At 41.1% G+C, this 21480-nt stretch overlaps 1 protein-coding gene across 1 annotated transcript; it reads left to right on the forward strand.

The window, feature by feature from the left end:
* The first annotated feature begins 645 nt into the window (after positions 1–645).
* LOC128448049 (unconventional myosin-VIIa) lies at positions 646–20401 on the forward strand. Its single transcript, XM_053430574.1, has 48 exons — positions 646–738; positions 1023–1059; positions 1169–1270; positions 1360–1512; positions 2022–2206; positions 3004–3125; positions 3229–3371; positions 3462–3575; positions 3716–3869; positions 4019–4095; positions 4186–4305; positions 4580–4719; positions 4839–5049; positions 5128–5263; positions 5341–5507; positions 5667–5807; positions 5908–6066; positions 6164–6256; positions 6634–6728; positions 6813–6897; positions 6995–7213; positions 8175–8384; positions 8461–8673; positions 8768–8923; positions 9017–9316; positions 9410–9570; positions 9662–9788; positions 9878–9997; positions 10128–10301; positions 11223–11450; positions 11548–11715; positions 11835–11952; positions 13049–13175; positions 13413–13579; positions 13791–13972; positions 14046–14167; positions 14269–14423; positions 14779–14932; positions 15361–15516; positions 16129–16234; positions 16338–16451; positions 16576–16663; positions 16746–16852; positions 17152–17337; positions 19170–19286; positions 19481–19564; positions 19649–19768; positions 19855–20401. Exons 2-48 carry the CDS (start codon positions 1042–1044, stop codon positions 19945–19947), a joined length of 6687 nt encoding a protein of 2228 aa, XP_053286549.1. The 5' UTR covers positions 646–738; positions 1023–1041; the 3' UTR covers positions 19948–20401.
* Positions 20402–21480: the final 1079 nt, after the last annotated feature.

Here is a 21480-nt window from a genome sequence, read left to right on the forward strand (position 1 = left end):
GAATTTTTTCTCTCCACACAGTCACTGATGTTTGTTTATTGTTTCTCTATCATATTGTGAGATCTCGACCTCACCTTTTAAAGTGCTTTGAGATAATGTATGTTGTGATTTGGTGCTATACAAATTGTATTGAATGCTTTGACAATATGGATCTTTTAAGGTCATGATTTCCTCTACAGGGCGTAGTATGATCACATCTTTGGAAGGAGCTTTGTCATTTATCTTTACGATTTGCAATTTACAACATAATTGCTTCCAAGTGCAGCAGACCCCATTGATTTACTAATGACGACTGTATTTGTGGATAAGGAAAAGTCAGCCCCCGGTTCATATTTGAGTTGAGAACATTCCCCTTTTTTGAAAACCAAATTATTCAATGTTTCAGGAGGATATATAGGAATACTCTTTTTTTTTTTTTTTAATTGAAAATGTTTCTCTATGTTGCTCATCCAGTATTTAGATTTGCATTAAAGTGAGTAGACTTACAATTCTGTAAGACGCCACATATTTAACATTGAGTTAGCAGCAGTCTCTGTCACACTGTTTCTGTCTGTGAGGAGTCTAACCATGTGCCTGGAGTCTGGTGCCGAGTGACACTGGTTGGCTCTACCGTTTGTAGGAGCAAAGTCAAAGAGCCATAAAGGGGTGTTTGACAGGAAAGCTCTCTTCTTCCTGCTTCATAGTTACTCAAGGGAAAGCAGCAGCAGCAGGGCACCCGCCAAAGAAAAGTATTCCCAGGTAAGAGCTGACATGACATAAATATCTAGGTTTCCAACTGTGTAACGCTCTGTTTCCAAGAAGGTAGCTTATTGCATAATTTCTAATATGTGTGTTGCTTTTCAATTGCAGTTTTATAGTGAGAATGGACGTAAACTAACTAGTGGAGGTGAAATAAAAATGTTGATTGAGAGTAATTGAAGTAATAGACCCATTCAGTTATCTCACTGTTGTTTGTTCTTTTAATTTGACTATAATTGGGCTTAATATGAATTATAATATTAATGCTGTCATTCTCCTGACAGATTTATTCACGTTTCTACGATGGTGCATGTGAGGAAGGTATGAACGAGCATCTCTGCTATAACCGTATATTTATAATTCATTAATCAGTTCAGATTGTAATCTCAGGCGCTGCTGCATTACTTCTCAACTTGTTTTCTAAAACCAGGGGGATTTTGTGTGGGTGGACTCTGGTGCTGAGGTGCCGATTGGGGCGGAGGTGAAGGTGTCAGACACTGGACAGCTTGAACTGATCGACGATGAAGGAAAGGTAGAAGTAAAAACATTTTGCCTGTCAGATCCAGGATAATGAGCGTAGGCCGCCGATATAACGTCAACTCTTTGATAACACACGTACAGGAGCACAAGATCAACAAGAACACAGAGGGAAGCATTCGACCCATGCACCCCTCCTCCGTGAAGGGTGTGGATGACATGATAAGGCTCGGAGATCTCAACGAGGCGGGGCTCCTCAGGAACCTCCTGGTGCGACACAAGGAAGGCCTCGTCTATGTAGGTTTCACTTCTCTGCATTCCCTCTGAACCACCTAGTTTTATGATGTCCATGGCCTGCAGTGGATACTTGCCCGTGTCTTCCTGGGCTGTGGCTGGTTTTCTTTTTCAGACTTTGCCCTGTCGTCAATCACAGTGCTGTTTGTCTCCATAGAGACGAATGAGCCTCTGTTGAATCAGAGGCTCCCAATGTTTCTGTGTCACTGCATCAAAGCTCAACAGTGTGTGTTCAATTAGGAATCAGGCCATGTTGTTATACAGAAATACTTTTGCTGAATTCTGAGTGCAAACTTGTTTTAAAAGCAGTATTAATGAGATGTTAAATTCAAAATATCTTATTTATAAAATGTATGTTGTGCATTGCTGCCAGGACTAGCAAGGGGTCAATGGCCTGATGTTGTGCTTACACCATAAGAACTTTTTGTTTATCCTCATGCGCACAAAGAAAACACTCAACCACTTGTCAAATGTGCTACTGTGTGATATTAAATGAGCCTCTCTGTCCAAAGACATATACAGGCTCCATTCTGGTTGCTGTCAACCCCTACCAGCTGCTGCCCATCTACACCACAGAGCATGTGCACATGTACACAGATCGACGGCTGGGTGAACTGCCGCCGCACGTCTTCGCCATCGCAGACAACTGTTTTTTCAACATGCACCGCCACGGAAAGAACCAGTGCTGTGTCATCAGGTCAGACCTTGTCTGCTCACACGCTGCAGGGATGTTCAGAGCCGGCCTCGGCCACCAGATGATTTTATTTACTCAGTGTCAAATATTTGCTTGACTGGAGCCTTTATTCATAGAGGGAGAACTCACTGAGAACAGGATCTCCGATTGTATCACTTTATTTACAAGCGATTCACAAGCAGAAGCTAGATAATGAAAGACAACAAAGCCAGTGGGGTTAGGGGGGGTTCTTATTTGCTTTCAAAGAGATAGATGACGAGAGTCTCTCAATGTTTAACTGTGAACCTCAGTGATGGAGAGAAAGTTGGAGAATTAAATGAATATCTAGAAGATGATTCTGTTTGAGGATGCAAAAATGATGTCATCTTAATTGTTGGGATTTCTCAGATCGGCCTTGGTTGGAAAGATTTGTAGGTAGCTCTTGAATCAATGCTTTAAAAATCAGGGCTTAACAATTTGATTAAGTGTATTAGGTGCTTATGCTTTGTCATCTGCATAAAAGATAATACAACAGTATGACTATAAAGTCCTTGATTTTAGTATAATTATGACTTGGAGAAGACCCAAACTTGAGCCTTGTGGAACTCCTTTGTTGACATTGAGAAGTTTAGGTTTCACACCATCACAAGCCAAGACACATTCAGATCTATAAAGTAAGCAGTTTATGAATCAGCGAAAAGCAGTCTTGTCATATTTTGGTTTGAGGGTCAGTTTATTGCTTAAATAATTACAAATTCTTTATATAAATTATAATAATATGGGAAGTGATAAAGATAATAAAGAATTATTTTTTCCATCAGTGGAGAGTCAGGAGCAGGAAAAACTGAGAGCACCAAGGTGATGTTGCAGTACCTGGCTGCAGTGAGTGGCCAGCACTCCTGGATTGAGCAGCAGATTCTTGAAGCAAACCCCATCTTGGAAGGTATGAGCAGAACACAAACATGAGTCAGTCTCCATAATCCGCTGAGTCCTCCCTCCTGATCCAACATCCATTTCACATTACATTTCATCCATTTTCCTCTTAGCTTTTGGTAATGCCAAAACCGTCCGCAATGATAACTCCAGTCGTTTTGGGAAGTACATCGACATCTACTTCACCAAGGGTGGGGCCATTGAGGGGGCCCGCATTGAGCAGTACCTGCTGGAGAAGTCCAGAGTCTGTCGTCAGGTGGGGAAATCGTTCTGCCGAATATTTACAAGAGCTGTTATGTACTACAAGCCATTTCTGGTCGTAAAGGACACATGCTTTTATCTGCAGGCACCCGAGGAAAGAAACTACCATATCTTTTACTACATGCTGATGGGCATGTCAACTGAGCAGAAGAAGATTCTTTCCCTTGGGAACGCCTCCGAGTACAAATACCTGACCATGGTACTGCCATTATCTGATGCCGGGACATTAGAAATTTGAATAAGACCCTTTTTTTGTTGATGGATTTTGAAGAGAAATGATTAGAATTCAAATCACAGATTACCGGACTAGATCTTAAAACCATGTTATCCTGTCACCAGGGAAAGTGCACCAGCTGTGAGGGTCGTGATGATGTGAAGGAATACGCCCACTTCTGCTCAGCTCTGAAGATCCTGATGTTCACAGAGAACGACTCCTGGGTGATCTACAAACTTCTGGCTGCCATCCTTCACATGGGCAATGTGGACTTCAAGGGTAAGAACAGCACTTTGGAATGGAATGTGTATGTAGATATTCAATAGCACTACTCTCACAGGTTTAAACTGATAAAAGAATATATGAATGATATGTATGAATCGTTGCAAACTTTTGAGATATTGAACACTTTTCTTGGAAAATTTCAGCCACCATAGTAAATAACCTGGAGGCCTGTGACATAGTCACATCATCCCATTTAAACATGGCGAGCCAACTTTTAGAGGTATGAATACACGTTTTTTTTTTTTGACATAAGAGTAAATAAAAAGAGCAGTGATCACCATGTATGTCTGTGTACCTCTCTTTACCTCAGGTGGATCCCAAAGCGCTGGAGAGCTGTCTGACTCAGCTCTCCCTCATGACCACCAAGGAGAGTGTGACTAAACATCTGACCTCCGCCCAGGCTCTGGAAGGCAGGGACGCCTTTGTCAAAGTAACAAAGTCACACAAATTAATCATTTGAAAAAAATAAATAAAAGTGCCTTTTAACAAACTAAGGCTGTTAGGGTATATTGCTCAGTTAAAAAAATAGACAACAAAACAGTTGGATGGATGAAATAAGGAGAAAGATCTTAATTATTACCACCAACAATGATGTCTGATGGTGCCAGAGATGAGACCTTGTTACACATGTGGCTTCTCAACTGTGTTTTGATTTGTCTTCTTAATACAAGTCTGCATTGCTATTCCCTTTAATATTTATCCAGGCTCTTTATGGAAGACTCTTCATTTGGGTCGTGGACAAAATCAACGCTGCCGTATTCAAGTCGCCTGAGGACCCTGATGAGGACAGACTGACAATAGGCTTGCTGGACATCTTCGGCTTTGAGAACTTCAACAAAAACAGGTTCATGATCGCAACAGTTCTCTTGATATTAAAGCGACAGATTTTATACACAGGACACATTTTGATCTCCCTCCCTCTCTCTTTATTCCGGTGCTGTGGGGTTTGTCGAACTGTTGCAGCTTTGAGCAGTTGTGCATCAACTTTGCCAACGAGCAGCTGCAGCAGTTTTTTGTCAAGCACGTTTTCAAGCTGGAGCAGGAAGAGTACACCCGAGAAAACATTGTCTGGAAGCACATTGACTACAGCGACAACCAGTGCACCTTGGACATACTGGCCAACAAACCCATGAACATGCTGGCTCTTATTGATGAAGAAAGCAACTTCCCCAAGGTCTCTGTCCTCATTGTGCCTTATCATGCTCTGCTGTGACAAACCAACCAGGTTTGAACTCCTCTGCTTCATTTTCAGGGCACAGATGCCACCATGCTCCAAAAAATGAACCAGTTCCACGGGAAAGGGGAAATCTATATCCCCCCCAAGAACAACTATGAGACACAGTTTGGGATCCAGCATTTTGCTGGAGCGGTCTTCTACGATTCAAAAGGTAATTTTAAAGCTATGAAAAGCCATAAATTGTGTCCGAACATCCTCTGTGATCTAATTCTGTCTGTTTGTTCTGAGGTTTTCTTGAGAAAAACCGTGACGCCCTCAGCTTAGACCTGATTCAACTGGTGGAAACCTCCACCAACAAACTCCTCAAGCAGTTGTTTCAGAACGAGCTGTCCAGCGCGACCAAGAGCAGCGTCAACCCAAAGATGATCATCTCCACACCCAAGAGTAGCCTCCGGGTCAGTGCAGCCACTAGCCTCAACTATATCAACGGGAGAGTAAAAATATTATTTTAGAATCCTTTACACTGTGTGATATTTATATTTGTGCGTGTGCGTGTGTGCGTGTGTGTGTGCGTGTGTGCGTGTGTGTGTGTGGTGTGTGTGTGTGTGTGACAGCAAGCAGCTGATAGCAAGAAACGAGTGCCAACGCTCTCCGCCCAGTTCCGCCAGTCTTTGGATTCCCTGATGAAAACGCTGACTGCGTGCCAGCCCTACTTCATACGCTGCATTAAACCCAATGAGTTCAAGCAGCCCATGGTGAGGGAAAGAATCCCAGTCACCCAACCAAAATAAAACTTGTTTACTTTTAAACCAGAAAAAATGAAGGATGAAATTTGGTGTCGCTTCTGTGTCTCAGCTGTTCGACAGAGAGCTGTGCCTCCGTCAGCTCCGTTACTCGGGCATGATGGAGACCATCAAGATCCGGAAAGCTGGCTACCCTGTACGCTACAGCTTCGACGAGTTCCTGGATCGATACCGTGTCCTTCTGAACATGTCAGTCTGTGATCCCAAAACAGTGAGTGAGAGGTTTCAACATGATCATTTCCACCATACAACGTGTCTCATCTTCTTTAGCTCTGTTTGTACGACAACTGTTTGTTTCATTCTAACAGGAACGCAAAGAGAAATGCTGTGAAAGCATCTGTGAAAGTGTGCTCACTGGGAACGGCGACTGGAAGACTGGCAAGACAAAGATATTCCTGAAGGTGGAGCATTTTTATGTCCTACTTGTTGGTCATGCATGGGGGAATGATTTTCAAAATAAAATGTGTATCTTATTGGATCAACTTTTTAATCCATCCATCTGACTTTATGTATGTTGTGTAAAGTTCTCTCTTAACTAAGTCATGTCAAATAACACAATTTCAAAACCTTTATTTAAATTTATTTTCAGTTTACAAATTCAAGTAAAAAAACCTAAGCCTCCAATATTCAATAAAGTATATTCAGCTTAGTCCATTTCTGTACATTATCTACATGATCCTATCCGCCTAATTCGTACAATATGTTTTGATAAGTACTGTATGTGCATTTTTTTGTTCGACAAAATTCAAAAATAGTCCCTTCTACTGTTTTCTCTCAGGACATCCATGACACAATGCTTGAGGTGGAGCGCATAAATAAACTCAACGAAAAAGCTCTTTTGATCCAGAAGGTCCTGAGAGGCTTCAAATACAGGTGTGACACAGGAGAATCTTTGAAATGGGCTTTCTGTTGGTGTGATCTGCGACTTCATGTCTGTGCGTTTCATGTCTTTTATAGGAGAGAGTTCCTGAGGAAAAAGAAAAGCGCTCTTATCATTCAAAAATACTGGCGAGGACACCAAGGGAGAAAATTGTACAAAGTGGTAAGTCACTATTTGATATATCAGTATTTATCAAAGTGAAAGTACAGTATATGTCTGGCCTGGTAAAAACTACCTCATTAACATCTATTAAATCCAGGTCCAGCTTGGCTTTGCGAGGCTACAGGCGCAGGTTCGCTCTCGCCAACTCCACTTACAATATAAGAGGAAGCGAGAGGCAGCCATCGTGCTGCAGGCCCGGACCAGGGGATACCTGGCCAGGAAGGAACGGAAGCGTAAGACAGAAGCTGTGATCCTCCTGCAGGCTTACACCAGAGGTGCGCTGGCAAGAAAAGCTCTGAGGAAGATGAAAAGAGACGTAAGTTCAATTTGAAAAGCTATTGAATATGTTTTGTCTTGTTCACAAAGAGAAGGATCATAGAGGATCATGTTGCTCCTGGTGATGTCTGGCAGCAATGGCTCCGGAGCTTGTTTGTCTAGTGTACAGTTCAATCAACATGACCATTCATGTTGCAGATGTCCATTTTCTTCAGCTGCTGTTTATCAATTTCTTTTCTTTTCTTATTAATCTACTTTTAGCAAACAGTTTCACCGAGCACAGCCATTAATCATTATTTCAACTATTTCTGTTTGCTATTTTAACTCTTTCATCTGTTACCTTTTTTAATGCTTAACTGTTATTATATCCATCCACATTATGTTAAATCTCTTTATTTCTTTACTCAATAATTCCAGCCTCTTATTTCACCTGTTCATCCTTTAATGCAGGTCGTTATTTCGACCTTTACTTTTAGCTTTTGACCTTTGGCTGACTTCTGCCTCACCAGCTAATTTTTATTTCATCTGAAATTTCTCAGCAACTATAAATTCTATTTTGATGTTATTCTCCTTCTAGACAAAAACAACTTAATTTAGTTTCAATCAAATCATCATTCAGTAAGGAGGTTATCATTCCACCCTTGTCAGTTTGTTTGTAAACAGGAAAATGCACACAAAAAAACAACAACCCCTGAACAGATTTCCATGAAACATGTCAGACGGATGGCCCCTTCAATTTTGGGAACCAGGACTTTTTCCCACCATCTTTACTCATTTTGGGACACAGGGCATTTTCACCATTTTACAAGGGAATATGGATCTGTTATATTTAGAGGACTGATATCTTTGATTGTGTGCAATTTGAAAAGACTGGATTGAATTTAAGGCGACTGTTGAGCCTTTCTAGTTTCCATTTTTTATAATAATTTTATAACTAAACAACATTTTTCAGTTTTGCAGTTGTGATTGACTTTAGTTTCCCTCTGTGTTTGATCTTTCAGATGTACCTCTCTGCTAAAGAGAAGGAAGAAGAGCGCCGGATGATTTTGCAGAGACAGAGACGCTTGGACGAAGTTCTGAGGCAGAAGAAAGCGATGGAGGAAAAGGCTCAGTCGGATTCCATCACAGATCAGGAGATGGTAGACGACATCTTTGGATTCCTCCCCGCTATTATCGGAGGACAAGAGGGACAAGCACCTGTAGGATTTGAGGTTTGGGAACTTAATGTTCTATCACATGTTATATTCTCTGTGGACAGTCAGTCACTGGATATGTATCTATTTTCAGAACTTTGAGGGGAAAAGGATGCTCAGCGAGGAGATAGATATTGACGACCTCCCCATGGAGGAGGATCCTCCCACTGAAGACTACAATGACCTGAATGAGTACACCTTCTCCAAATTTGCCTCTATAAACTTCCAGGGTGCAGCCACCCACACCCACATCCGCCAGAGGCTTCGGCAGCCCCTGCTCTACCACGAAGATGAAGGAGACGTTCTGGTGCCTTTTTCTTACACCACTTCAGTTCATTTTGGTGGATTTGGTCTCATTATTTCATTAGAATACAGTGGTATTTCTTTTGTGTTCTCACCAGGCTTCATTGACAGTGTGGTGGATCATTATGAGGTTCATGGGAGACCTTCCTGAGCCCAAAAAGATCCAGGGAGCCTCCACACAGGAACGTCTTCTGCCGCAGGACCTGATATCCAGGAACAACAGACGTCTCAGCCACATGGTGGGCCTGGACCAGGTAAATATCCTCACAAAGCCGAGGTTATAAAACATTTTTAAATATTGCTATTTTAAAATAGATATAAATGTATGTCTTTTCTGTGTGTTTTAGAGGGTGCTAAGAAATAAAAAAGAAGTTAAGACCTCCACAGTCCCAGAGGAGCCAACACAAAACAGAAAGAGCTCAATGTTCGTCGACCTTCTGACAAGAAACCGGAAAGCTTCTGCTCTGCCCAGTGAGACAGCTCCAAACCCAAAGGTGTACACCGTACCAGAGAGAAGCCCACACGCAAGGAAGGGGTCCACTTTCACCGACCTACTCTCCAGAAACAGAAAACCATCCACCGTTCCAGAAAGTGGAATCCAAAAACCCACTGCAAATCTCCGGAAACCCTCGATAATCATGGAAGAGGTGAGGAAGCCTCAAGAGAGCTGAAGTTTATCTTGAGGATATCAGTCCTCTTTTTATTTCATGGATTACAATTGCACGTTTTTTTCCTTACAGTCAGAAGATCTGACCGAAGTGCCCAAGCCTCCCACACTGCAGACGGTGAGGGAGGACAGTGATGACATGGACGGAGAAGGACCCACCCTGGACCGGCCGCTGACCTCACTAGAAAAACTCCAAATTATTGTGGGATATGCTATTGTCCGACGTGACCTCAGGTTGAAGAAGCTCCATTGAAACACCATATATGTCTAAGTATCGTTGAAAATATTCTAGAGTAATACAATATTTGTCGTGTTGTCTGTCCAGGGATGAGATTTACTGTCAGATCTGCAAGCAGCTTCAGGATAACAACAATCGCAACAGCTACTTCCGTGGTTGGATCCTTTTGTCCCTCTGTCTGGGCATTTTCCCTCCAAGTGCCAGTTTTATAAGGGTAAGTACGACGTTCTACTTCAGCCTCATTAACAGTGTGCCGCATGCTGTGATGTGTCGCTTTTTCTTTTTTATGTCTCCTCTTGGCAGTACTTGCAAAGTTTCATCTGTTCCGCTCCTGAAGGCTACGCTTCCTACTGTGCTGAAAGGCTGCGTCGCACAGTAATGAATGGAGTGCGAGGGGAGCCCCCGGCCTGGCTGGAGCTGCAGGTACTGAGGCTCACACACTGTTCTCGCAGATATTTAAAGGATCAGGTCACACAAATAAAAGTAAAAGGCATATTTTCTCAATTGGAATCATGCCAGTAAAAAAGAAGGTAATTTCTCTGTACTATGACAGGCTACCAAGACAAAGAGGCCCATGGTCGTGTCTGTGAACCTGCTGGATGGACGTTCAATCAATGTGCCTGTTGACTCAGCATCTACCTCCAAAGAGATCTGCCAAGCCCTCTCCAACAAAGTCAAACTCAAAGACACCTTCGGCTTTTCTCTCTACGTAGCTCTGTATGAAAAGGTATGCAGCCACATCTACGTTTCTGCTGTGTGATGAGTGGATGAAGCTGTTTTCTTTAGAACAGTCGCATTCAAATTCTTTTCCTGTTGAGATGGGGAAACTCATTGTGCCCTCTGTGGGCACCGCGCCAGCCTTTCAAAAGAGTCTGTCAGCCACACAGTCCGAGTAGCTATAGAACCCACATATAAACATCCTATAAATGTGAAATATATATATTTACTTTTTAAACCTTACCCCCGGACAGAGCCAGGCTAGCTGTTTCCACCTTTTCGACTCTTTATGATGAGCAATATAAAAAAATGTCTGCACTCCCACCCTCTTCCATCGGCCGACTCATCAAAGTTACACCACCAAACCACATGAAAGTGCACTGCTAGACAATTGCTAGAAGCTGAATATCGTCTTTGCTTCAGTGCTGTTCGTCTCTCCAACTCAGAGAGTGAGAGCACAGGCAGGTCGGTTATAGAAAAACATTTCCCCCGGTCCGAATGAAATGATTGGTCGTAGGTTTTGACTGTCTTGTCAGGACCACAATTACTTTTTTCCTTTTTCTTCAGAGGACCATTTATTGATGGTTACCGGAATGTGAAGAGAATTTCAGAAAATAAGATAAATCAGATTTACTAACCCTAAGTTACATATTAATTTTGACCTATTGTATTTTGTCATTTGTTTCTATCTGATAGCTGTAGTAGAGACAGGAGAAGGGTATAACAAGGATATATTACATTGAATGATCTTTAAAGACGATAAATAGGCTTTTCAAATATGCAATTTGCTAATGTTTACTATTTATCTACCAAATGTGAAATGAAATTCAATGTTTTTACACCCAGAGCAAACTGTGGAAACTGAAATGGTAGAGCGACTGATGATGGTTTATCCAGTTGTCAGTTGTCAAAATGTTGACCTGTCTCTTAGGTGTGGGCTCTGGGTGGCGGCCGAGAGCATGTGATGGATGCGATCTCCCAGTGTGAGCAGGAAGTGAAGCGGAGAGGAGGACAGGAGCAGCACGCTCCCTGGCGACTCTTCTTCCGCAAGGAGATCTTCAGCCCCTGGCACAACAGTGAAGACGACAAGATCAGCACAGAGCTCATCTATAAGCAGATCATCCATGGTCTGAAGTGTGGAGAGTACCAGAGTGAAAAGGTTAGGTTATGTCGATGGCTAGGAGAGTCCTGCAACATTCCTGCCGCAGACCTGTATAAATCAAATACATTTTCTCCCCACATTTGACTTCACGCAGGAAGATGAGGTTGTTCAGCTCGCTGCAAAACATTTGTACATCCAACACGGCTCAGAGAGCTCTGTAGAAAATGTGAAAGAAGCTGTTCAGGACAGCATCAACACCTCTCTGCTGGAGGCCAAGTCAGAGGCCAAGTGGGTGCAGATGGTCAGCGACGCTCATGCTGAGGTTAGTAACATCACATATGAGTCCAAGGAGATTTAACTCATCATTATACATGATTAGAAAACAGAAAGCCTCAACAAGGTCTTGACTAGATTCTGTGTGTTTTTATTCAACCACACAAGGCTCCGTATCTGAGTTCAAAACAAAAGAAAGACTCTGTGAAGGCAGAGATGGTCGGCTATGCCCAGAAGAAGTGGCCAATGTTCTTCTCCAGGTTCTTTGAAGTTGTCAAACTGTCAGGTGGGTTTTTGTTACTGTAGCTTTTCTTTGGTTGAGTATGTTAACAAAGTATAGTTGTCATTTCCTTAATTGAATCTCAAACAGAATGGTTATTTTGTGAGAATAACGCTGTAAACATGAGGAATATGACAAATTCTGGCTTGCAGAAATACAGTAGTAACTAGAGGTGAATTGATTTGATGCCTTTTTACTGAGACAAGGACCCACATAGATTTTGCATATTGTAGTTTTAGTCATGGCAGAACATAAACCATATTTAACACAGACAGTGCTCTACTTTCCTCAGGAATAAAGATACAAACACTTTATAGGCCAGTGAAGCTGATTTTTAACCCTTTGAGCAATTAGCTGTTGCTGCTTCTGTATCTTTGTCAGACTGGAATATACCAGGCTATTTTTTTTTAGATATACCATAACAATGGGGTTAAAATTCAAGACAATGATTTGGAGATTAGAGGGAAAGGAACACTGCTTCCGTCTCTTTGACAAACATCCAAAATGCTTAATAAGGGTCTGCGTCATGTCTTTTCCTTAAGATCAACATTACAGTAAAGTTTATGTTATTGCTGTTTGTAATTTTCTCACAGACAACATGTTGCCCGCATGAAAGTAAATACAGGCTGTATTATTTTATTTGATGGATTTTCCTAGTGAATAACCTTTATCTCATTATACTTTTCTTTGACAAATGATTAACAAAAAGTATTTATTAGCAATTTTGATGAGTGAAAAAAGACAAACCCTAACCCTTCCTTGTGTGTTTTGCGGCATTGTAAGTTGTGTATCTTTGAGCTTTGAACTGTTGGTTGGACCAAATAAGCCCCTTTCATTAATCTCTCTGGTCTGCAGCAGCTTGTCATGGTCATATTTCAATATGTTTGAGTTTTTATAGACTAACCAATACATCAAGAAAATAACAAATAGAGTGTGAATCAAAACATTCTTTAGTTGCAGTCATAAGGGGCAAGGTCCTTTCTTGTGGTTTGATGATAAGGCCTCATTACTGTACACGTCAATGCTAAACTCTGATCAGGAACATACTGTATCTCTTATCTCCTAATTTATCTCCATTGCTAATGTCTGTGGCTGTATCAAGGTCCTGCACTTCCTAAGAGCAAGTTCATAGTGGCCATAAACTGGACTGGTATCACTTTCCTGGATGAGAGAGAGAGGAGGCTGCTGGAGCTCTCTTTCCCTGAAGTGACTGGAGTCAATTCTACAAGGTAGAGACAGCTGGTATTGCTTCAGGCAGAAGCATTGTATTGTTGTATTTTATATTAGGATAGTTGGAAGCAAAAGCAAATAGCATATGATGACAACTAGCCAACTATAACAAACTTACTATAATTAAAAAGAAAACACAAATAAAACCAAACATATATCCATAAAAATACTGGTCACATATTTACCACTCACCTTGCTTTAATCCTTTGTTTCTGACTTTTGCTGTGATTACTCAGGGAGGGTAAAACGTCTGGCCAGTCCATGTGTCTGCTGACACTGAAAGGAGACTTCACTCTGAGCGGATCTGCAGCTGAGGACATGACCGAGCTGGTCACCATGTTCCTCAGCGGCCTGACAGAGCGATCTCAGTACGCTGTGGCTCTGAAGGACGTCGACAGACAAGGTCAGAGAGTGCAGGAGCAGTTGATTATGAGAGAATACAGAAGCACACACATACAAACCTGTGCCTGAAATATGACCAACCTGGGAGGCCAAATAAAACAGTTTGTTGGAGCATCAACTGGTGTGCGGATATCTCTCATCAGCAGTTGATCCCACCGCACTGGTTACATTGAACAATTGCTGACTGGCTGATTTCTTATGTTCCTCTCCAGATGACCCCACATTCCTCAGCTTTAAGAAAGGAGACCTCATCCTGATAATCAAAGATGATGAGTATTCTCAGCAGGGCGGCTGGATAAAGGGACAAATTGAGAAGACAAAAAAAACAGGAGCCATCCCCACTGAGGCCATCTTAATCCTACCAACGCTAAGCAAACCCACCACAGAGGTCATGGTACGTAGATGTCAATGATGAGTTATTGTGCGTCAGTGCTCTATAGTGTATTACATGTGGTGCTTTATTTCAGAGACTCCTCAGTCTGTCCCCTAACCAGAGGAAGGACATCATACAGACAAAGAGTAAAGAAACAGGAACATTGGAGAGAGTGGCTCCTGCTACACTGAAGGAATTCTCGCTTGAGCACTTCAGGTATCTGGAAATAACCACTACCTAACTACACATTGACAATAAAATGTTGACTTAACGATACTGACTGCAGGAATCGGTGTATTGTTTCCTTCATCTTGCAGGCAGCCCACTAAGGATGTTAACCGCCAGGTGATCTCCAGGAATGCTGCTCCTGAGAGGCTGTGGGCAAACTCCAGAGAGCCAATCAGACAGCCTCTCCTCAGGAAGCTGGTGGGCAACCCGGAGCTGAGCCACAAAGCCTCTCTGGCTTTCACTGATATCCTCTACATAGAAAATTTATAGTTTACCATTTCTCAACGTTTTTTAGACCAGTGCAAAGTTTTGGCAGGAGTTCAAACCATGAATTTCCTGTTTAACCATTTTCAGCATTTAGATTCAATAGATGGAGCAAATATTTATCAGGAATTGTGTTGTAATGGGCCTGAAGTTGGGTGAATGTTCCAGTGGGGGCTCAAATTAATGTTAAAGTATGTTTTATCCTGCACTTGTTACCAGGCTGTGTTATAGATCTACTGAGCCCTCAGAGAGGTGACCCCATTCTTTAACATTTGAAATGACCTTGAATCCTTGCCTGAGACCAGGATGCTTGTTCCTCCTTGACCGTTGTGTACCGATCCTGAAATATATGGGAGATTACCCAACCAAGCAGATGGTCAGTCCTCTCGAGCTCACCGACCAGATCTTTGGCCCAGCCACTCAAAATGAGCTGCTCAGGGACGAGATCTACTGCCAGACAATGAAGCAGATGACCAGCAATAACAACCGGTATGTGTCTCAGGTTCACTACTGTCCTGGACAAAAGGAAAGATTTAAGATACCTGTAAGATATAAGGATCTCTGTATATTCACTCAAATACTGGGTGAGATTAAACAAGACATTTGAAGATGCCTACTTGGAATCAGCAAAACTACCACAACTGCTTAAAATATTTGAAAGGTATCGGATAAGAAAATAGAAAATATCTCACGGATTAACTGATAATGAAGAATATTGCTAGCTGCAGCACGAGCAAGACTTTAAGCCAAGTCCAAACATGAAAAACTGTTTCCCTCATGTGTTTTTCCTTATTTAGACAATACGAGGTACAAACTCATTCTATTCAAAAGTGAAATGAAACCAACCTCCATTTCATCTCATGCTTCATTTTGTCTTACGTGTATTTTTTTTCCTTGTTGCCTCGACCGTCACCCAGTTCCAGTGTGGAGCATGGCTGGCAGCTGCTGTGGCTCTGCTGTGGCCTCTTTCCTCCCAGCCAGTCTCTTCTGAAGCACACTCAGCGCTTTCTGGAGACACGCCGCAGAGAGCCACTGGCCTCTGACTGTCTACAGCGGCTGCAGAGCTCACTGAGGTTAGACCAACAAACTGTGTTATACAACACAGTTGTGTGTTTCTATGTGTTTCAACAAGTGCGCCCTGAAAATTGTGTGTGAAGAAAGCCTCTCCCTTATTTTTCTAATAACAATTGAAGGGAGTGTACAAAGAGCGGCAGGAAAAGGGAGATTGTGTTTTCACCCCTGTCCATTTGTTTGGTGGCTTTGTTTGTTGGTACGCACTTTCATTGTGATATGGGGCTTATTTCAGCATTTTCTTTGACCTCTCTGAGAATAATTAATGAATCTTGATGAAAAGATTAGGCATATATAGGGGAAAGATATTTATGGGCGTGTGAAATTTGGTGCAGTGAATGTAAATGGGGTTTCATAATGGAACTGTTTGACCTTAGTGGAGGTATGTGCTTTACTAATTGACATCACTCAATCAAATACATCCTTCAAATAGGATTTCAAATCTTTTGCCTAAGGATGATCGTGCAAAGTGTTCTACTTAAATATCTTTTGGTGAGTCACTAATCATACATTCACTGGTCTATTCCAAAGCCCAAGCATTTGATATTTGTGTCTGATGATTGATGATAACGTCAAGACAAATATGTGACGTGGCAGTTGCTGTCATTGTGTAGGATGGAGCCCAGGAAGCTTCCACCACACCAGGTGGAGGTAGACGCCATCCAACAGAACAGGACCCAGATCGGCCACAAAATCCACTTCCCCAATGACACAGAAGAGGTACGAATAGGGATTTGGACACATTTGAATAGAATCAATTTAAATCATTTTTATTTAAATATGACATCTTCACTTGATTTGTGTCTTGTTTATGTTGTCTCAGGTATTCGAGGTTTCAACCAACACCAGGATCAAGGATCTAATTCAGAACATAACGAAAAAGCTCAATCTGGCCTCATCAGACGGATTCAGTATATTTGTCAAAACACATGACAAGGTGCACTTGACATGTTTCAACCTTACACATCATATTTCATTGTAGAGTTCATACATTGTTTACATTTATAGTTTCATCCATGGCTTTCCAGCACACTGGTTTTACAAAGGTTTCTTTATTTCAGGTCCTCAGCTTGAATGATGCAGACTACTTCTTTGATAGTTTGAGACAAATCACTGACTGGTCCAAAAAAGTCAAGAGGATCCAGGACGGTAATAAAAAGTCATGTGAACTGTGTGACAGTTTGACATTTGATGGTTCTCCGTAATGACCTTTTGTGTATGTGTTCTGTAGGTGGGCCAGTCAACATATCCTACATTGTGTTTTTCATGAGGAAGTTGTGGTTCAATGTGATCCCTGGCAGAGACGCGGAGGGAGATCTTATCTTCCATTTCCCTCAGGTGCATTTGAATGCTGTAGCTCACTCACCATCACATTTTCCAGGCTGATTTGTTTTTCCATATAATATGAAAGTCATATCTGTCTGTGAACACAATGCTGCCTGATGAGATATAGCAGTATCCAAATGAGGCAATATGGAGACGGGGATCTATAAACAGGCTGTAAACTGAAAATGTTTTCCCACTGACAAACTTGATAAATGAACAAGTAGAAAACCTGGATTAATGGTCAAACTTGGCCCCTAATCCCTCAAGAATCCCTGAAATTAAATGCTGTGAAATGTCTTTCTATCTTGTAGGAGCTACCAAAATACCTGAGAGGCTATCATGTCTGCACCAAAGATGAAATGATCAACATTGCAGCTTTGCTCTTCAAGATAAAGGTCAACAATGACAAGAGCCAGATTGTCATGATTCCCAAGTTGCTGAAGGAGCTTGTTCCTGCTGACCAACTGAAGGCCATGTCTGAAAATGAGTGGAAGAAGGTATGATGAGCTTTCTTTTCATCAATTTCTTCCGCCTAATTTATTGGATGCCTTAAAGGGGCCATATACGAGTATTTCAGCTTAAAACACTTTAATAATAAGTGAGATTATCCTCACAATGTGAAGAATTTACAATTTTGTCAGAATGTGGTACACATATATTGAATTTAGCATGTTCATTACCTAGACTGGGCATTTCCCTTCTTGGTTTACTACTTTGTACATCAAAAGGTGACGGTCATTGTAGCAGCCAGTTTATTCTCAGTTCAACATGAGAGGATGAAGAAGTAACAGCTGATAGGTTATAGATGAGAGCAGCCCATCCGGGTTCTTTGTCTTTGCATCATGTCCTTGAACGTTTTGGGGTAAAAATGTATCTGCTTTAACTTGCGTTAAATACAAATTCTGAGGCCTTAGGTATATTTATTTTGAGATATTAATAGCAAAAGTCTGATAAGTCAAGCAAACAATTATAAATTAATTATGATGTTGCTGATCATCATCGTCATTCATAAAATAATGAAAGAAGTAGAGGTTGTATCCTAAAAATGTTTCAACAAACCAGGGGAACAGCCAGGTTGCTGCAGCCAGTGCTGGTGAGCTAACATTAGCTCATAGCTACAAGATAATCTAGCCTTGTAAGCTAACGTTAAATTTGTCTCCTTTTTTGTGTTTCCTCTTCACAACCATTTCAAGGCATCAATATTCAATATTCACGATGTTGAATGTCATCAGCACTATAACAGTGTTTGATTTTAAGCCAAAAGGGTTTCAAAAGAGGGCGTGGTTGTTCTGGTGACAGTTCATCTATGAACGTGTGTTGCTGCCGTTCTCTCTCTGCCACCTTTCTCTCCTTTGCGTTCCTCTCCTGGACGTAGCTCGTCCTCAGCTGCCCAAAGGAGAACATTTATTTAAGCTCATGTTAACTCAAAGTCAGGATGAGGACTGAAACAAATGCAGCAAGTTCTTATGTGTGTAATGAAAATGTATCAGTTGGCAAGATGTGATGCCCCGTGGGATCATGGGAGTTTTTATCTTTACCACCATTTCCTGTTTTGTAATCATCTTGGGTCACTTGGTTCCCCTGTGCATTTGGACCTTACTGGGAGACAGCGCACAAAGCAAACGGCAATAATTAATTGCGATTCAATATGAATGACCAATACAAATGGTTGAAAGACTGAAGAACGTTGTTTTTCCTCTCTAATGCAATAATAATAATAATAATAATAATGTAAGGGATTTCACTGTGTTATGCTAATTGTTGGAAATATTTTGGTTAATGTAAGAGCAAAAGTCAACAAAATATATACTGCAGGTCTGATCGTATCTTATTGAAGAATTGATACATATTATATCTTTAAGTTGCACTAATCTCTTTAAAACAGTCATTTAAGCTTTTGAGCAGGATTTAAGTTGCCACTTTGCTTTGAATCAAACGTCAAGCAGTATCAGAAACTCTGTTCCTCATTCTTTGGAAAAGTCAGCACCAGTGAGCTTTTTTCAGCACATCTATTTACATTGCAATCCCTTGGATGCCTTGAGGGAGAGATGATTTTAGATACACACACAATGAATGTCAGTATGATGAAGATTTAATAGTTTCATGAAATTCGTGGAAAGCAATAAGAAAGACTTTTAACCTTTAAATAGCTCATGTGAACATAAATTAACCCTTATGCCATTACTGTGATCTCCAGCTCACTGAGAAAATGGCCTGAGGGCTGAGGGGGTGAAAGCAAATCATTAAACTGTTTAGAATCAGCGCAACCACTTTTACCAAACAAGAGGTTTAGGTCAATCTGTGATATTTGCATTTTTTACATTTTCAGAGTATTGTTGCTCACTACAACAAACACGCTGGTATGACTGTTGAAGAAGCCAGGGTGGCATTTCTCAAAGCAGTTTGCCGCTGGCCGACGTTCGGCTGTGCATTTTTTGAAGTCAAGGTAAGAGCTGCTGTGATTGCAGCACATATGGTGCTTTATCTTGTTATCTACAGTCCATTTGGTAATTTGTCTGAAACTTAAAGCCTCTGTCATCATGGTACGCTTATTGCTTATATATATATATATACACAGTGATCGGTTTAAGTTACAGAGACGGAACATTTTCTTATTGGCTTTTCTAATTCTCTTTTCAGCAAACATCAGAGCCAAACTTCCCAGATATCGTGCGAATTGCCATCAGCAAGCAAGGACTTACAATCATCCACCCTAAAACCAAGGTTAAAAAAGTCATGCGAAGAAAGTCTCAGTATAACACCTAACTTGTCATTTCTCACCATTAACTATTCTTTTATTTTGTTAAGGACGTTTTGGCAAATCACCCATTCAACTGCATAGCTAACTGGTGCAGTGGAAGCACCTACTTCCACATGACTATTGGCAGTTTGGTCAAGGGAAGCAAATTCCTGTGTGAAACGTCTCTGGTAAGATCTGTCATGTGGACATATGGTAAACTTGACCGAGGTTAGAGTTAAGTTGAATTAATAACATCTTTGTCCTGTTTCCAAAGGGTTACAAGATGGATGATCTTATAACCTCCTACGTCAACTTGTACCTCAGAGAGAGGAAGGCAGGGCAAACCAGGAACCGCTTCAACATTTGAGTCAGCAGCATGAGTGTGATGCAACTCTGTAACTGAAGATGAGAAGCACCACACATGTTGTTCAAACACACACGTAATGAGGCAGAGCAGTTTTGTTTTGAAAGTGCAATCAGCTTTGTGTTTCTGCTCTGTGAGAAAAGAAGACATTGATCTATTATCTAAAACCAAGTGGCTGTAGATTTCTCACTTTTTATTTAAAGCTAAAGTTTCTTTATAATATGCTCTGTTCTAGTAAAATGATCTGAAGCTAAGACTTCTTATTCAAGGCAATAATGTGTACACATTTTCTAATGAGCTTCTGCAACATGGAGATAACTTAGTGTTTCATGCTATTTCACAGACCAAACAATTTTTGCATTATCTTAAGTAATTACAACCTAGATTTAATACATGTAGGTTTTCTACATGTATATTTCCATCATAAAGTCCATTAATCTAATAAAATATGCTTTTGAAACACCAGTGCATGCTTCGAGACTCTTTTATAGGATCTGATTAAGTGACAGACTGTATGTGGTATTGAGACTCTGGTAGAAAAGCACAATTTCTGTTCTTATTTCATCTGGAAAATTCTATTTTCATCCAAACCTGGTCAACATAAATTTCACAAATATGTTTAAGATGTTTATGTGCAACAAGAAAGTTCTATGTTCCCCTGTTCATCCAGGAGTCTTTCAGTGAGGAGTTTACATGTGCTACCTGTGTCTGTGTGGGTTTCCTCCCGGTACTTCCTCTTCCTCCCACAGAGCAAAGACATGCATCTTAGGTTAATTGACAACTCTAATTACCCGTAGGTGTGAGTTTGAGTGTGAATGGTTGTTTGTGTCTGTATATGACACACTGGCGACCAAGGGTGTACCCCGCCTCTTGCCCAATGTCAGCTGGGATTGGCTCCGGCTCCCCAGCTCCATTAAAGCATTTCAGGCAGACAACTTACATTCAAACGTTTATTGCAGAAGTAGAACATGTTAGTGTTTGGTGTCTAGGCTCCGACCTAATCACTGCCCCAGATACACAGTTATGTATCTCATAACTCAAAGCCTACAGGTGGATGCTGGGGTGATGGAGGGGCTGAAGCAACTGACACAGCTTCAGGGGCAAGCAAAGGGAGGGACATTCTCTCAGCTTACATAGATCTTTCGTAAACAATTATACAAACAAATTTTAAAAGCTATTATAACAATTTGTTAAGAAATCCTCATATACAATTAATATATATTACTTTAAACTGTAAATCAAACCCCCAAAAAGACACACACATTTTTACACCACTATTAACAGAATTTCCGTCTCATTTTAATCTGTCTGCCTTTAAAATGTTAAAGGTGCCCTGTGGAATTTGTTGTGTTTTACATTCAGCATTTCTCACAGAAAATTCACACATACCAAAACCAGACAAATGCATGGACAATGTACACATGTGTATTTGCATATACTTTGTGAGTAAGTCAAAACATGTGAAGAACAATTCCAATGCTGGTTGTGAACTGTCTACTTGCAATCAAATCAATTCAGATGTTAATACTGTACCAG

Source organism: Pleuronectes platessa, chromosome 9 (genome assembly GCF_947347685.1).
Source record: "Pleuronectes platessa chromosome 9, fPlePla1.1, whole genome shotgun sequence".
Classification (NCBI taxonomy): Eukaryota; Metazoa; Chordata; class Actinopteri; order Pleuronectiformes; family Pleuronectidae; genus Pleuronectes; species Pleuronectes platessa.

Bases quoted from the DNA above. Each gene is read 5' to 3' on its own strand.
- LOC128448049 (XM_053430574.1), top strand. The intron at 4,306-4,579 runs GTAACAAAGTCA...ATATTTATCCAG, and splicing joins GCAGGGACGCCTTTGTCAAA to GCTCTTTATGGAAGACTCTT. The intron at 19,287-19,480 runs GTAAGAGCTGCT...TTCTCTTTTCAG, and splicing joins GTGCATTTTTTGAAGTCAAG to CAAACATCAGAGCCAAACTT.